This window comes from Egretta garzetta, unplaced genomic scaffold, assembly GCF_000687185.1.
Source record: "Egretta garzetta isolate BGI_Z169 unplaced genomic scaffold, ASM68718v1 scaffold514, whole genome shotgun sequence".
In the NCBI taxonomy this organism is placed as follows: Eukaryota; Metazoa; Chordata; class Aves; order Pelecaniformes; family Ardeidae; genus Egretta; species Egretta garzetta.
Genome location: NW_009259483.1, coordinates 960,924 through 979,028, shown reverse-complemented (window position 1 = coordinate 979,028; position 18,105 = coordinate 960,924). Strand labels below are relative to the sequence as shown.

Here is an 18,105-nt window from a genome sequence, read left to right as displayed (position 1 = left end):
TATGGAGAGCCCTTCACTCAGCTGTTGCTGAGGAGCTATGCACTACATCCATGGTAAGTTGTAAGCTGTGACCATCCGTTGCCACGCAAAAGGGGTGACATAAATTGTACAGACTTATTTTGTTCCTCAGCTTATGCATTGTCTAAAATTTTAGAAAGTTCTAACTAATCCAGTAGTCACTTTTGCCGGCGTTACTCTTCTCAGGGAGAGTTAGGGGGTAAAATTTCAAGGGAAGGGGGAAGTTTGAGATAAAAAAGATCGGCAGTTTTCAAGAGCCATTTGCCTGAAAATATTTTTCCTTTGAAGAGCTCTAAGGGTCAGGAGGAAAGATTGTTAGTAATTAGGAGAAGTGCCTTTTTACAGCTAGAAATATTTTTTAGGGTAGCAGTAGAGCTAGCCCGGTGCCTTAAGTCGCACAGCCTGTTTACAGGACAGGCTCGGCTAGCCTGTGCACTGACATTTCGTGCTGCCACAGCAGAGCCAGAGGACAGCGAGAGAGACACCAGGAGCAGCAGATGAGTCATCTTGGTGTTCCTCATCATGGAAAAGCCTCTTCCTGAATTCATTTCTTCATTTGCTCCAAGATACACAGGCAGTCATCTGGATAGGTTAAGCTTTGGGAAAGGAGGCTGGTATGACAATGCCAGGGAGAAAATAGAGTGTGGAGCTTGTGCAGATTCCCCTTTATTTCCAGTTGCTTTTACAATTTTGGGGAGAGGAAGGTTTTTTCCTATGAGTAGCCTTTTCACGTGAATCTGCTGGGTTTCATATTGCAAAATTTTAAAGGGGGTTTCCACAGAGAGAGGATATGAAGATGAAAGAGGAAGAATTGCTATAGGAAGAGGGTTACTAAAAATATGGCTGAAGGACTGTTTATTGCATTTTTGAGTAAATATTAGCAGTGTACTGACAGAAGACGTGTCACTGGATTTACTTAGCATATGATATGTCTGCCAAGCAGAGTATGAAATAAAAGCAGCATATATTTTTATGCTATTGTTTAATATCATATAAAAGCTCTACCTTATCATAGTGGGTTTTTTATTTTCTTGTTATGATGGAGTATTAGAACTTACACCGTGGTTTATGTGACAATAGCATGTCTTGGGTAACACAAATCAGCCTTCCCAAGTATTCAAAAGAAATCATGAATGAAAGAATTGTCACGCAAGGCAAATGTATTCTAGTTTGTCTCCTGCAGTCTTCTTTCCTCTGAAATGTCCGTCAACTTCCTCCTTGTTTGCTGGGATCTCAAAGAAGCCACCTACTTTCTTGTTAGCACTGAAGCACAGCACTGAGAACCACCATTACCTCTTTCCTTGGCAGAGAAAGTTACTTCATCTGGAGCCCAAATTTCCCCTCCTCTGCTGTGTGAAAGTCTGGTGCTTCACAAGCAACACTCACATGTTCACATGTTCATATGTTTCTACGTGTCCCTCAGTGGTCCTGTGTGGTTTTCCATAAATGATCACATACATCTACTTGAAGCGGGAGAGCTTCTGCAGGCAGGGATGCCATTTCAGTCCCAAGTGGGTCAGAAGTTGGGACATGAGGGGTGCACTTGAGGGTCTAAAGTGAGGAGGGACAGCTAAGGAGCACAAGGAAGAGGAACAGGGCTGCCAAGGAGCTGATTTCACTGAGTGCACAACAAATGTATTTGCTAGAAGATTTCATGTCCTTTTGGAGAGAAGTTCCTCAGACTGACTGGGACCATACTGGATGGATCAAAACATGAACCCTTTCAAGAGTCCAGGTAGAAGCTGTGGAGTCTCAAGATTCAGAAATGGCGTTGCTCAGTGCACCTGATTTTGTGCTGTCAGACTTTCTCTTTCTTCCCTACAACTCCCAAGAGTTTGTATTCTCTATCTGTTCAATACAAGAAATCTTCTTACAGCTGAGGAACAGGTGAAGCACTTCAGCCTGTTGTTCTGTTAAGATAATGACAGGGAGTAGATGACTGTGCCCAACTACACTTATTAGTGACAGCATTTAGAAATTACATTTTTTTGCTATTAACTTGCCATTACATTGTATGGTTTCTGTGATGCAGCTCTTTCATCTTGTACAACATCAGCATCTTCCTCCTGAGCTACGGGTCATGCCCTTTGATTGTCAGTCTGGTCACAAAATTGTCAGTTGATGAACAAAATAGCTCTGCACAATTTATGTCACACCCTCTGTGTGACCACAGGTGGTCATGACCTACCGTGGATTTAGTATGTGGCTCCTCACAAACAGCTGAAAATAGTATAGTAAAGAAGATGTGAAAAAATTGTAGGGTTTGCTGGCCATTTGTAGCTTTGTCAATTTTTTAAAATTCTTTTTTCATGTTTCTGTGGGTTTAGTTTTGTCTGATATTTATTCTCTGTGCAAAAATCATTGCTATAAGTGCTGGCCTCCTGTAGCTTTTCTGCAATGTTTTCATCCATGCTCTTACAGATAAAGTAATTTCCACACAACACTCCTTTCATAAGTTTACCCACATGTCGTTCTGCTCTGTATGCCAGATAGCTGCTCTGTGGCTCATGGTGGTACTCAAAACTACAAGCTGGAGTGTATATGTAAAAGGCAGTGTGGTTTTATGTTTATGATTACAATGGAACAAATAATGAGACAGTTGTGAAAACTGCTGTTCAGAACTTGGACACCCTGATGCACGTGAATCCTAGGCTCAGGGACTGACCCCTTCATAGCAAAAAGCCACCCTGAAATTCAGGGTGTCTGGATAGCCAGGACAAGGGGATTCAGGCTCAAACAGTGAAAATAGGAGCAGTTTACACCTTTAAACCCGAATTCTGGGCAGAGTACGTGAAGTGAAAACTTTCATTATTCATGAAGGCAAAGTTGGTCAGTCTCTCCCCCAGGCACACTCTGCAAGTGTGCCATCCGCACACCATTCTCCCCGTGACCTCTCACAGATCACTTTCTTTAGTTAATACATCTGTAACGGCAAAGGAAATGATCTTCAGCTATTGCAGAGAGGGGAATGGGGACTGTGAATTGTAATGAGCTTCCTGCCATGTATGGGTTGGCCAGCTTGAGCCATCTGAGGCAAATAGCATCCTTTCTTTTTCCCCACCAAAATGTTAGTGCTCAGACTGCCAGTGCTTGAGTGGAAAAGAAAAAAAGAGAAGGGAGAGGGAGTGTGCCTTTGTTTCCTCCTAATACATCTGTTCTTTCTGCTTGCTTACAATGAGGGGCATGCTCATCTGACAGCACCATCAATATGACCTTTCTCTATGAAAGAAGGAATAGATGCGTCAGAAGGAAATAGAGACTTTTTTCCATTTCAGCATTGCTGCTCTAGATACTAGCAGATATGAACTGAAAAAAAGATATGCCGCTTGGGCAGTTTGCCTGCGAGTGGGCTCACATCACCTTCAGCATTGATTAAAAAGATATGCCTGAGTTAGGTGGAACCATAGTAGCGCCGTAGCTGTGACAGCGGTGAGCACACTAGTTTTTGATGGTGAGAATCAGAGGAGAGCAACAAGGATGATTAGGGGACTGGAATATCTCCCCTATGAGGAAAGGCTGAGAAAGTTGGGCTTGTTCAGCCTGAAGAAGAGAAGACTGAGAGGGGATCTAATCAACATGTACAAATATCTCAAGGGTGGATGTCACGAGGATGGAGCTAGACTCTTCTCAGTGGTGCCCAGCAACAGGACAAGGGGCAATGGACACAAACTGAAACATAAGAGGTTTCAGTTGAATATGAGGAAGAACTTCTTTACTTTGAGGGTGACAGAGCACTGGAACAGGTTGCCCCGGCGGGCTGTGGAGTCTCCTTCTCTGGAGATATTCAAAGCCCGCATGGACGAAGTCCTGTGCAACCTGTTCTGGGTGAACATGCTTTAGGAGGAGGGTTGAACTAGATGATCTCCCAAGGTCCCTTCCAACCCTTGCCATTCTCTGATTCTGTTATTCTGTGAATCCTCTTGCTTCACCTATAGCTTTCTGTTATCAGGCTAACTAAGGAAGTCAGATGTACAAATCAGGTTTTGGTTCTGTTTTCTTTGCTTGTTCTTTTTATGCAGAAATCCATGCAGGGAACAACAACAGAAGATACATTTAGCAGTTTGATATTCTTTCCTTCAGAATATCTGGGGATTTTTTCCAGTGTTCATTTGATGGCATTAAAAATGAATGGGATGACTAAATGGTTTACAATTTTACATATTCAGTTAACGTGAAAGCAATTACTAATGTGTACAATTATCTCCAGAATTACTTGGATCATGCAAATGGCATTCAAACCAACCATTTTGAACTGTTTTCCAGGGGATGTGTCATTACATAATTCATAGTAAGAATAGTACCCTACAATCTGAGCTCAACATTATTGCCCTTTCAAAATTTACTTCTCAGATTAACCTCCTGGAGAGAGATAACTTTCTATTTTAAACAGGTTTTAGAGTGCTTCCGGACCTCAGTAAGGGGGGACTGGGTATTGAATACAGCTTATCTCCATCGCTCTAATGTGAGTCTCAGATGTAACATTGGGATCAATGCTCAATCCATTATACCCTGAATTAAGAGGACCATACTGAGACCAGTGGCTGGTTTGACCTCACATGACTGAGCCCTAGTCAGTGAGAAAAGCTACAGAGAAAATGATCAAGCATAAAGAAAAAGAAAAAGGATCTTAAATTAAAATACAGGAAAGATAGATCAGCGGTGAAGGCTGAGAGGCAGAGAGGAGTGTGGTTCACGGGTAGGGTTAAGACTGTTGGGTAGAAGAAGGAATGGGGATGAGGTACCATCTGGATGGTACAGCAAGCACTAGAATGAAGTTCTACCTGAAGCCTCGGTAGAAAAACTGTTGCAGTTTTTAATAACCGTGAGAAGAAGTTGAAGCATAAGCTGCGCTTCACTTTCCATGATTTCCCTCATTGCAATTAAAATAGAGATGGTTTGGCTGTGGCTTCAAGGAAGAAGCACCACAGATGCAAATTTCAGCTTCATCCAATTTTCTGGCAATGAGGGGGGACAGGGGTCTCACCAACAAGGGATGTGTGGTGGGCTGACCCCAGCTAGCAGCTGAGCACCCATACAACTGCTCTCTCAGTCCCTCCACTCCCAGCAGGATGGGGCACAGAATAGGAAGAACAAAAGCAAAATTCACAAGTCGAGACTCAGACAGTTTAATAGGTGAAGGAAAGAGAAAAAGAGAAAACAAAAAGCAGGAAATCACTTCTCATCGCCCACAAGTAGATTTATGCCCAGCCACTCTGTGAAAGAAGTCACTCCCCTCTTACTCTACATCAGTTTTCATGGCTGAGCACAACATTATATTATATGGAATACCCCTTTGGTGATTTGAAAAGCTGCTGGTTTGGGAGCTATTCACCCATTTTGGAATCTATCCCTTTGCATTTCATCTCTGTTGTACTGTATTGTACCTCCAGCTGCTGTCTTTGAAAATCATGGGCTGAGCAGACTGTATTGTATGAACAGGAGTGGACCTGATAAAACTACAGGAAGCCATATGAACAGGATTTTTGGAAGGCTTCAGGACTTGCTGGTTGGTCCTCTGGACACCTCTCACTTTTTAAAAAAGACTGAAAGGATCCTGGAACCATCAGGAGTTTTCAACAAAGTTTTTTTTACAGAAATGTAAAGGCTAAGACATTTATTTCTTTCAAAGCAATGCATCAATCTGAGGCATCACTAGCATTACTTTATAAGTGTAACTTTTTAACCCTCCCAAATCAACTTTTGACCTGTTTGAATCCAGGGATCATAACACTTCTGTAGCAAAGATTGCCAGACTAAAAATTATGGCAACTTATGGAGCTATGAAGGAGGAAGTGTAGCCTCATGTGACTCCTGGGAGTCTAGGGTGGGAGAAATCTGGCCTCAAGATGTTAGGATGCAGCAAATGACAGTGGGGTCTTTGGCAGAAGGGTTAGAGACCTTCTACGCTGAACAGAACAGGCAGAATGCAATCATGAAAAAAACCTTTTACATAATGAAGATAAAACAGAGATTCCCGTAACAGATGTGGTTCCCAAAGAATATAATCCATCTAATGGAGAAAATATGTACTCCAGCACAAGTTTGTATACACATACATGAGCATATGTTGAACTGATTAAACACAGTTTAGTTAGTTTATTCTAGTTTTGCTTTGTTACATGTGCAAATGGAAAAAATATGGCATCTGATAATAAATCAACAGGCAACTGAAAGTGACCAGACATCAAAGGTTTTTTGAAGGCTGATAAAATATTTCCCCCTCCCAGAGAGCAGCTGATCCTTCAGTAAAGGACCAGAGCCCCTGATTCAAATTCCAGATCCAGTTATGGGACCACAGTAACTTATATTTCTTTGGCTACAATGGACCTAAGGGATAACAGCCACAGACCCTGTCCTGATAGGAGAGTGACATAAGGCAGAAGTTTTGAAACCTGTGGCCTGTTCTGCTCTAACTCACTCTAGATGTGTAATTACCAGAGTTCAGTAAGCTGCTTGTGGTTTTGGAACAAAGCAAATAAAGGTGAAGCTGTGAGAATGGTGGTTTCATATAATTTAATTTAATATATGCTTTGTATAAGTGAAGAAAAGAAGGATTCTGCTGAAATATGCTACTACAATATTTCATTCATACCCTGTTTCATGCCTTGAATACTTTTTATTTGAATACAGTTTATGTCCTTGCTATCTAAAATCACTACTACAAAAATCCTGTAAAGGAATTTCTTTCTTCCCTCTCTTCCCATAAGTATCACAGTTGCCAGAAGAAGTTGCTAGGCCTTCAGAGTGGACAACTTATTTATCGGCCACAGCAGGTTGTTGTTACTGAGACACTTTGAAGAAAAAACAGAATAGATGCTTGTGCTGTAGTTGTTACAGAGGGACAGCTGAGGAAAATCTTAATGAAGCTTCAGGGCACAACTCTTAGGTCAAAGACTGGAGTAAGACTCATGTGTCTGCCTTCAAGAGAGAAGATTAAAAACAGTAGCTTCTGAAAGATGGGTCTCACTGGTCTGCGAAAGCCAAACGACGCTACAGACCTACACAGCCATGCTGAAAACTCGGCAGTCGCCCTAGCTCAGCGAAGTCCCGACACAGTTTTATTTCTGCCAAAAGCCAGTACTGCCACACTGCAGCTGGATGTCCTGGTAGTTCACAGTTCAGTGAGCTATTCCTGCTATGAAGCACAACATATCCAAGCAGCACATTGCTGTTAAAGCTAAAAAAATTTCATTGTATGGGAATAGTTTATGGTCTTTATCCAGGTGGTAGTTTTGGATGTAATATACTCTGAATACATGATGAGGCATAAAGCACACTAATGTTACCAAGATGAAGAAGAAACTCTTTGCCTGAGCCCTGAATTCCACATGGGAGTTGAGGTCGGGCCAATATTTCACAGCCAGCCTATAGATCACAGACAACTGGATTACCGTGAGAACAGCACAAACTGCCACCAGAATCCCAACCATGCAGTAGTTTGCGATCACCATGGGCACCTCTTGTATCTCCTTATGGAACTGAAAGCATTTGGAGGAGTTGTATGTCTTAGAGGTGCCGTAGTACGAGAGAAGAACGGGTGTGATGACCAGCGCTCCCACCAGCCAGACAGCAGCCACCCAGGTGGTAGTGTAGCACTTCCTAAACTCGAGTCGGAAGAGGCGTATTATGATGATAGCCGTGTAAAACGGGAAGGTGGCGTACATGTGGAGGTAGATGATGGCGCTTGCTAGCTTGCAGGCGAAACTCCCAAATTTCCATTCCCGTAAAATGTAATAGCTGAGGCGGAAGGGGATGCTGAGTAGCATAAAGGTATGCAGCACCAGGAGGCTGCTGATGATAATGGTCATCACAGACTGCGATCTCCTTTGAAACAACTGATGGGACATCATGATGACCCCGAGGGTGCCGCCAGCCAGGTTGATGATGTATAGGGCTATGAGAATGCTGCGGAGCTTCTCTGAGGTGTCCGGCAGCGTCTCGTTCAAGGAATGGTTCTGCTGGGTTACTCTGCTGCTATGCATCCTCATAAGCTTCTCTTTTGAAGGTTACTGAAAGTGAAAAATGGGAATTTTTAAAATAGATGCACTTTCATTATTGCTTCCTTTATTGTTAACTATGGAATGTCACAGATTCATGAAGGGACATTTTACCGAATTGTGTTTGAAATGGTGTTATCCCATGTAGCATACATCCTTATAACTGTTGTCATACTGTATATGACAGCAATAACCCACACCTTTCAGTGTTAAAACCCCTTTTTGTATAGTTATGAATTAGTTTTTAATTTACTAAACAGCATTCTAGGACTTTTTTTGTTCAGTTATTTGCCTCTAGATTCAGCCATTTGAAATAGCCAATACACTGTTTGTAAATTATACAAGTTTAATCAGCACTCATGTTATAAAGCTAAAACTGAAGGTGGGAAAAATACTGAAATGTGAAGAGGTTGTACCTATAATTTGTGGATACTTTATGAAGACACCTGAGCCATCTTTTTAGCATCTTGCTGGTTGGGTGCAGGACACCCATAAGGCAGCAGCTTCAGTTCTAGATGCATAGAGCACATTGAAAATAAAGATCTGCAGATCAAAATTCAGTTTCTTCTCGCTTCAGCTCCAAATCTTTTTGCTACAAAGTTTCACCTGAGCTACTCTATGAAAAGTGAAGAATAGCTAAAAATTAATTTAGGAACAATCTTCTGAAAGATATAATCCTCTTGGCACTTGTTGAATGTAGCCACATACAGCTGCATTCTTATAGGACTTAAGGCAAAATGTGGACTGTTCAGTGATTTGGGTGTGCATACAGATTTCTGCACAATGTATGGGGATAGCATGCAGGGTACATACATACTTTGCTAATAAAATCCGTCCTTACCTTTCAAAGAGTTTCAAAAGAACAAAGTAAGAGCTGAAAAATGGTCTCTTAAAAAGGCAGTATCTTCTCTCTGATTCCTTTGAAGTTTGAAACTGGTAAACTTTATTTGGCAATTCTTAATTCTGTTGCATTTATCTGTCAAATGATAGACTGCAACTGCAAAACATTTTCAGAGAAACTTCTTATTTATGAAGCATCAGGCAAAGCATCTTTAGAAGGCCCATTGGAGTCTTTTTTCCAAGGCTGATATAAACCTTTCTGTTCACCCCCTTTTAAAATGCACGATCTTAAAAGCATTTAAATGATTAAAATTGTATACCTACCTAATATTTCTGAGACCGGCATGAGAAATCTGCTATCCTAGAAACTTTGCTATAAGAAAAGTTTTACAAGCTTTAAGAAGATGACTTTCTGCTCTTGACACAGATTAATTTTCCAATGTATACTGTTAATATTTCAAACTGGCTTTAAGAAGGTTCAATCTTTTTGGTGCTATAAACAGCATAATTACAGCCTACATGCCAGCATCTTATATTACTCAGAAATAGGTGATTATTTTCAATATTTATAGAAATAGAATGCTTACATTTTACCTTATAATCTCTTTTTTTTTGTGAATTCCCCCTTCTTCTTTGCCATTTCATATAGCATATGGCACATATAACCTATGTGAAAAAAAGAGCCTTTGGTGTTACTGAGAACAGTTGAGGGTTTCCTCAGCCCACATACAGGAAGGCACAAGCATTTTTTCTTGCTTTGCTGTGATAGCAATCAACCACATATGTTCAACATCTAATACTATTTTGTTCATGCAGAGAGAACTGCTGAAAAGTTGCTGTGCTGTCAGAGACCATGGTTGTGTTCGGACATGTAGGACAGACCCACCCATCAGGATTATTTCTGCCCACAGTTTGGTCACTCTTAAAGCCCAGAGGGGCAGTGATTCCCTGAGCGCTACAACTACTACAAGTTACTGGGGTTTGCTACTAAGCAAGTAAGAAGCGCCACTTATCAAGTGAAGAAATATGCAGTTTAGCAGAGGATTTTTCATTATAAATGCATGTTGTGGTTTAGCCCCAGCTGACAGCTAAGCATCACACAGCCGCTCACTCTTCTCCCCCTGCCTGGTGGGATGGGGAAGAGAACTGGAAGATCAAAAGTAAGAAAACTCATGGGTTGAGATGAGAAGTTTCATAAGTAAAGCAAAAGACGCGCATGCAGGCAAAGCAAAACAAGGAATTCATTCACTGCTTCCCACCAGCAGGCAGGTGCTCTGCCATCCCCAGGAAAGCAGGGCTCCATCACGCATAACGATGAGTTGGGAAGACAAATGTCATCATTCTGAATGTCCCCTCCTTCCTTCTTCTTCCCCCAGCTTTATATGCTGAGCATGCTGTCATTTGTTATGGAACAGCCCTTTGGCCAGTGGGGGTCAGCTGTCCTGGCTGTGCCCCCTCCCAGCTTCTGGTGTTCCTGGCAGAGCAGGGGAAGCGGAAAACGTCCTTCCCTAGTGCAAGCCCTGCTTAGCAACAACTAAAACATCAGTGTGTTATCAACATTCTTCTCATGCAAAATCCAAACCGCAGCACTATGCCAGCTACTAGGAAGAAAATTAACTCTACCCCAGCCAAAAGCAGGACAGTGCACTTTTCCCCTGAACTTGTTTTATGTTTAATAACTAAGCTAAAAGTGCCGGAATACCAAAGTTTTTAGCAGAGTTAACAAAAGATCTCACTCTAACACGCTATTAGATCGTCAAGAATTCAGAGAAGATTACTCATTGTTTAAATATTATAAGTAAAATAAGCTTCAGACATATGTGAAAAGTGACTTAAGAGTTCCTGCTGTTAAAAAAAGGAGATGCAGAGGCCAATGGTGCCTGAAGATTATGCCTGACCTGCAGGCATGAGTGCTAATGCCAAACCACATCATTAGTGTAAGGTAGCTCACTAAAAAGAGGAAAGCTTTGAGTCAGGACTCTTGTAGAAACATTAAAAAGCAGCTTCTTGACTAGAAATTAAACAGAAAAATGTTAGCCCAGTTTATTTTTCAGCAGTCAGACTCATCAGTGCTCAAACACAGAAGGACAACACACAAGGTTTTGTGAGCAATAGCATAAAAATATTCCAGCAGGGCTGAACTAGCATTGCTCCTGCCATCACGCAGTTATCCTCTGCTGTGGCTGTGAGGATGGTTTCCTCTGAGGAGCTTCTCTCCTGTTATTAAGTCCAGTCATTAGGGAGAACAAGATCTGAAAGACAACTATTAGATGTAAATAAATACAAAGACTCAAAAAACCAAGGGTGTTGAAAGTCAGGGAGAGAAACAGAAAGAGTTGTGAGGGAGAACAAGAATGAGGAGACAGAAGTCTGCGAGACATTCTCAGGATAAAATCTGAAAGTTTCGAGGGAGCGGTTACCATCTCATCTAGACCAGGATGCAGAACAGGAGGGACGTCCATTTCGGAGACTGCATATACTCGTGGGCTTGGGCAAAGAGAAATGTGCAATTGCTCCAGCAGACAGAGCACAGAAGGAAAACAGCTACGTGAATAATGGTACTTACCAGGTTCCAGCATCACTTAATCCCACATAAGGACAGGCTGCTGCCTGACATGGTAGCAATGGTGTTTGGATGGCAAAATGATCAGCTGGTTCTGCAGAAACGCACAGGAAGGTAGACAACAGCCTGTGTGTCAGGCACTGATGGTTTTGATGGGTTAGAGGGATTATGAAACTGCATCCACAGCCTCTGGGTGAAGCAGGGAAATGCCTGTAGCCTTGTGTTCTGTCCACGGGACCTGAAGTGATCCACAAAGTTTGAATCACCAAGTAGCGATGCAGAAGAGACATGAAGAAATTGCATTCCTGGAATGGCTGCTATGTGACAACTGGCACTGCAAACGGAGCTGAATCAGTCTATGAGACCAAGAGCTTTGTGCACTCTGTTACCTTGTTGAGTCCAGTCTGAGCTCTTTAGATGTAAAGTGATGCCAAAAATCCTGAAAAGGTGTTGCAAAGCTAATTCTCTTGTCACTTTGGGGAGAGCGCCATTGGCTGTCACCAAAACTGCTAGGGGTCAGACACTGAACTTCTCAATCCATGTTTCACACCCCTGAGCCGCTTTGTACTCAAAACGTTCCTTGAAGGTTGTATGTTGAAGCTGTTCAGTGTGTTAACCATTCTTCTTCACGTTCTTCTGTTAAAAAAAAAAAAAGATCACTCAGCTCTGTAATCTAGGTCTTAAGATTTAGGTTAGTTTCTCATTTGAGTACAAAAGGAAATTGAGTCACATCAGCCTATTCAAATGAACTTTCAGATCTTGCTTTTGCTTCTTACTTCATCAGCACATAGTTTGCCTTGACCAGTGGTGAAAATAAACGTTGAAAGAGAAATGCATATATACACATCAGAGATCCAGGTCAAGACTAGCATCGCAAATAGTCTTTTAAGGAAGGAAAGACCTGGCTGGGCATGTCTGGTTGAACACCTGGGGGAAGCAGAAGAGAAGGAAGAAAGGTGAAGGTTTAAATTATTAAGAAGAGAAACTGAAACAGAAGAAGAAGCGATAGTTGAGAGAAGATGAACAAAACCTGTTGGATGTTCAGAGACAGGATGAGCCTCTGTGGAATTGACACTGATTGTGCCTATGCACGGGTGTAGCAGAGTTACTTTAAGCAGGGGCTAGATCTGCAGTAGAACTTTAAGTTCTTGTTTTAATTTCATTTCTGCACAATTTCCTCTGCTTTCTGTGTCAATTTGTAAGAAAATGATATGCTTACTGGTCAGTGTAATAGCAACCAAGATTTCACATGCGAACTCGAGAGCTCATTTCTGTCTAGGAATACCCATAAAACAGCGCTACCTTGTGTTACTGGATAGGTTTTCAATTTTAGCTACTTCCAACCTAGGATCATAATTGATGATAATTTCAATTATTTATTAATCTATTGCTAGTTATTTATAAGAACTGAACTACCTATAGGTCAGAGTCATGAACAGCAGTAAGATAGGGAGTACCTGTGTTATGTTTTAACGTACTGTTTCTTCTGTGATTGCAGATGCAACCACACTTCTCGCTGTCTCACTCCCATTATGTTAGACATGAGCCACAGGCACTGGGAAGTGAGAAAATCATACTCCATGGTTAGCGAACTTGCAGGATAATCCCTTTAATTTGCCAATCCTACCCACCCATGCAGCATGAAGAATTTAATGACTTCAGCCAGTAAATGGTCAACAAGGTTAGCAGGAGATTTGAGATTCTTGGACTATCTACTTGGTTGCAGATTTGCTGAGAGGTTTCTCAGGCTATGTTTGTCAGGATGGAAGAGGCTATCTGGCTTCCCTGTTTATTAGAAATAATAATGTTTAGTTGCCTCAGTCTTACCTATACAATAGGCCTCAAAAGTAGACTGTTAAAAAAAATAGAGAATTGAAACTATCGAATTATAGACTTCAAAGAATGAATAGCTATTATATAAAGATCATAGAAAAAGGATTAACGATAAGGTGCTCACTGCTGTGTAACCACAGGTGTGCAAACAAGTCAAGGCTATGCTGTACTGCTCATTTGTCCATTGTATACCCCCTCCATGGTTGGGTTCTAAGATCCTTCGAGACGGACCAATGGATTCTAAGATCAAGAAGCAGAACTGAGACAGAACATGTTGACAGATGGAAATTAATGGACTTTTAGAAGAATGAAGAATTGAGAACATAGTGGAAACTTAGAGTGAACTTTATCTATTATATAATTGTGTTGGAAGCATATATAAGATTATAATTGTAATACCTACTTGCCACTCACTGAGGTGATGGCTCAGCTCTGAGTTGTTAAGAAAAGCAAACCTAGAGATACCCACAGTCTGGTGAAATTCTTCAACATAGACCTTATGCTTTATATAAGTAGAAGTAATATATCATGGCTTTCTGTGGAGGAATTTGGCAAAGTATATCACAGGCGGGCTATGACTTGCCTTTTGAAACAAAACAGATATTTCCTGGGTTTGGTGCAAGGAGATGAGATTTATTATTATGAGTTCAGGAACTTGTCAGTATTCTCCTGTGCTGGTACATAGCAGTTGGGTAGTAAGTTAGAAGATTTATGAAATGGTTATGTCCTACTATTTGGTCTAGTTGCCCTCCAACACCTGTAGAGGCAATTAAAGTTGTTGCTGCTTTAGGTTATTCCAGAAAATTGATAATGCTGGCTTGAAAGTGTCCCTGTATTCAGGAACAGCTGCAGAGAACCACATGTGAGCCAAGGATCTGGCACGGACAGCATCACCTTTTCCTGGTCCCAAGTGCTTTCCTTTCTGCTTGAATACGCTGCCACCCATCCCTCTTGTCAAATTTAAATCCCTTTCCCATGGTAAGAGCAGCAGTTCCAGCAGACCCATGCACTTCTCAGCACAGAGTTGCAATTTTATATTCTAATCATAAATACTACTGGCATCATCAGATCTGGAAACTCAATGGTTTAATAAAGACTGCCAAAGTTACAAAAAAAATAGCATCTCTGCTGAGGTCTCTCTCCAGGCCTCGGGTTTCTTCTGGGTCCAAACCCCGTTCTTCCTCTTTTCAGTAGGAGGTTGCAGACCTCTTAAATGACAACGGTGATTACCCCAACTGCTCTGACTTACATCCAGGCCAGCACTTCTGCTCCTTCTAGTGCTATGATAATGATAAGTGGTGACCACAGGTTCCCTACAGAAGGGTATTTCTTTACATGAAACGAAAAATGGCCTTTAAGAGGAAAGACATTTAAATCAATAAAGCAGACTCTATGCTTATTTAGATCTTACCCAGGTTTGCTGTTTGCTAAAATGTGAAGAAGCATTACTTGAGAGCATGTCCCAAAGCAACTCAGAAAGGCTTTTTGCTCACTATATCAGATAATATCTTTAAACTTATATCTATTGTACACATTACTAAATAATTCAGCCACATTCAGCATTTGGAAAATGAAATAACAATGTCATTTCTGCTGCCTTTCTGCTAATTGGGAAATCTCTGTGCTTCCATTATACATGCTGTTGGCAGGAATGAAATAAAATGAACGCTGTGCCGTATGTCTGTTTATACCCCATACTCTCAACACATGGCAAAGAGAATATGTACAACCAATCAAAACACTCTTATACTAAAATGATCATAATCCTAAGTACCATCAAACCGTCTGCATCAATTCATTCAATCGCTTTTCCTGTTTCTTTGTTTTCTCAGTTCAAGGATTTGAGCAATTACTGTAATTGTAAGAACATTTCTACCCTAAAGCATAGATGGGCCATGCAGCTAATTAACATACTTTAAGCTAACTCTATGAAAATGAAATATGTGATAGGTTCCAAATGATCTGTTTAGCAGAGTCCTGTTGGACTTATCTTCCATTGTAACAAAAATAGATTGTAGAACAAGAGAATGGGATGGAGGGGAACATTTAAAATGAAGTGATTAACTTAATTGCTTTTCTTTCAACCACCAGCAGTTCTAAGAAGTGAAGGATGGGAGAAGCCTTTGTTCATGCAGAAAGACACAAGGAGGAAATTATTTCTGTACGTGCAACAGAAGGTTACTTTATAAAACCTTGTGCTTAACCCAATCATTTTTGAATGACTGAAACTCAAATGAGTACAAAATGTCACAAGCTTGAAACTTGAATATTTTAATGCATCAGTTGCCAACGGAAGAGGGACATGGAGAGAGGGAGTCAATAGCAATGAGCAAATCCTCACATTCCTAATATTGTCCCACTGTAGGCAGTCTTGGCTTCAGAGAGATAGGAGAGGGCTACCCTTAAAAGCAGAAGGGGTTCTCTAAGATTCAGTAGTTACCTCCCTTTGGGTGTAGAGGCAGCTCTTCTGGTGCTTTTTCTCCACTTTCCATGGGAACATGCAGGGGTTACTGGGTCGCAAATAAACAAGGGCTACTGGGTGGTTCCTGAGCTCCAACAAGCCTCTCCTGTCTCTGCTTCTGGCTGGAAAGCCTCTGAGCAAATATGGTGGAGCAGAGATTAAGAACCTGTTGCTCTTCATCCAAAAATTTGGCAGGGCAACATCCCCAGATCCAGGAAGAGCCTTAAATCCATACAATCCGGCACAAATACAACAATTCCTAGCGATGCACTTCTTTACCAAAGAGCAGAGGGAAAGACCAAGGCCTGTGGATGAAGAGGACAGGCTGCCAGAAGCACCGTAGCTCTTGAGCCCAACAGGACAAATCAAACCCCCAAGATGTTTAGAGGTTGAGAGGAATGCTCAGCCCCGGGGACAAGGCCTAGAAAAGGGCGGTGAGGGAGGTAGAAAAGTTCTTAGAATTAGATAAGCCAGCTGAGAAACACTCTAAAATTTAGAAAAGGAAAAGGTAAATCAAAATAAAGTTGATAGCAGGACTGGGAAGAGTAAAGCTGCTGTTGCTTTGTGAATCAAATGAAAGAAAGGAGACTTTTGCCTCTTTCATACCCATGTACAGCAGGAGGCAGGATTTGTCAGCACCCACGTTGGACTGCTGCAAGCCTGAAAAGGCATCTGTCGTAGTACTCATGTGGAGGTTCATCCACAAGGTAAATATACGTTCTGGAAAGAATTAAAAGGAGCAGCTGATGTTTCTTTAATCATAGCTGGTGGCCTACTAGCATCCTTGCAAACCTGCCTGACTAATCTGTTGCACAGTGACAGTGTTGTCAGCCGGCTGTTCGTACCGGACCTCAGAGGGTACAAACCTTTCTGTTGGGAAATGCAGTCATCTGGACTGTGAAATAATTGAAAGGGCCTGAAGTCCTTGCTCACCTCCCATTTTAAATACCTGTGAGAAAAAAGTGATTGCACTTCACAGAGGATCATAGGACTAGCTCAAGCCAACTCAGGTTTTATAAATCACAGTGCTTTTAGATATGCTTCCTGTATACCCTGGAGATAAATAGAAGCAAAAAAAAAAAAAAAACAAACCAGCACAGGCATTTCTCTGCTTTATCTACTATTTCTTTCTCACTTGGAGGTCCATTCCCTGTTCATATAAAAAGCCTTCTGGGTGGTACTGGCCTTAGCATCCTACAGCTGCTTTCCAAGGATGATGGGGCAAGAGGCTGTTTCCCCAGGGTTATCACTGACCCACGCTACAGATTTGTTGCCCAAAGTGTTTTGCTTGCAGGATAACTGCAGTGGCACACACTTGCATGAGGAGATTTTCCATGATCCAAGCACCACACTCATTTACCTACTCCAACCACATGTAATATCCGTTCAGCAGCTATTTACTCACTATGAGAAATAGGTTCCAGGGGAAGATCTTCTTTTCAAGAGTTCATATTATTCATCTAAACAAATCCTGACCTCTTTAGAGATTTATTTTCTTTTAATTTTAGAGAGAGAAGAAGCTGCCTTAAATAGGATTAATAATTTGATCTAAAGTGCAGATGAAAATCAAGGAGGGTGTTTACCTACACGTTTCAAATTTACATAGATTTATGTGTTTCAATTGTGCATTTTCAATGTACAAATTAGCAGAAATAATTGTAGTAGAAATAATCATCTTTAAAAACATTATATTTATCTGTAAATCTGAAGGCCTAATTCATCTAAAAATTAAAAGTTACATTCCTTTGCATGAGGAGATACAAACTCTGAAAAATAAATCCAGGGATTATGTCCTCAGTTCAAAGAAGGACAGTGAAAGAGGCAATTAATTCTCTTACTTCTTTTTCACTAAGCATGGTTTTAGGCATGACTGTCAAACCGTTGTTAGCCATCATGAACCAGTTGTTACCTATGAGAAGCTAAAAATTAATTGACTTAAAAGTTGCTTGTTAGATCCTCCTGATACTTGAAAATCCTCCTGATTGAAAAATGAATGAATAACATAGGCTTTTCTTGTTTGAGCCTTGGGGATTTTTTGCTTTGCATGTTCAAATTTAACAATTTGAATAAAAATAAGGTTGTATCAAAATCCAATTTTATTTTCTAAACTAAGGCTCTTTGGTGCAGCCCAAACCACTGATTTAAGGAATTTTACAGTCTTTTAACTCCTTCTTTAAAACTGTGGCTTAAATTCTGAAGTGTGGTGGGTTTCCCTGGCTGGCAGCTAAGCCCCCACCCAATTGCTCATTTAGTTCCTCCAGAGGGATGGGGGAGAGAATTGGAAGGGCAAAAGAGAAGAAAACTCATAGGTGAAGAAAAAGATAGTTTAATAAGTGAAGGGGCAGGGGGTGGGTGGGGGTAGGATAATTCAATGGTGCAAAAGCAATCCCCCC

The 18,105-nt window shown here is 41.2% G+C and overlaps 1 protein-coding gene across 1 annotated transcript; it reads right to left on the bottom strand.

Moving 5' to 3' along the window:
- Nucleotides 1-7,136: 7,136 nt before the first annotated feature.
- Nucleotides 7,137-8,918, bottom strand: LOC104124829 (probable G-protein coupled receptor 141). The gene is made up of 2 exons (XM_009637205.2): nucleotides 8,857-8,918; nucleotides 7,137-8,027 (listed from the first exon to the last, which is right to left on the bottom strand). Exon 2 carries the CDS (start codon nucleotides 8,004-8,006, stop codon nucleotides 7,137-7,139), a length of 870 nt encoding a protein of 289 aa, XP_009635500.2. The 5' UTR covers nucleotides 8,007-8,027; nucleotides 8,857-8,918.
- Nucleotides 8,919-18,105: the final 9,187 nt, after the last annotated feature.

What these genes read in the sequence shown, in the direction of transcription:
- LOC104124829 (XM_009637205.2), bottom strand. Translation starts at nt 8,006, where the DNA reads ATGAGGATGCATAGCAGCAGAGTAACCCAGCAGAACCATTCCTTGAAC.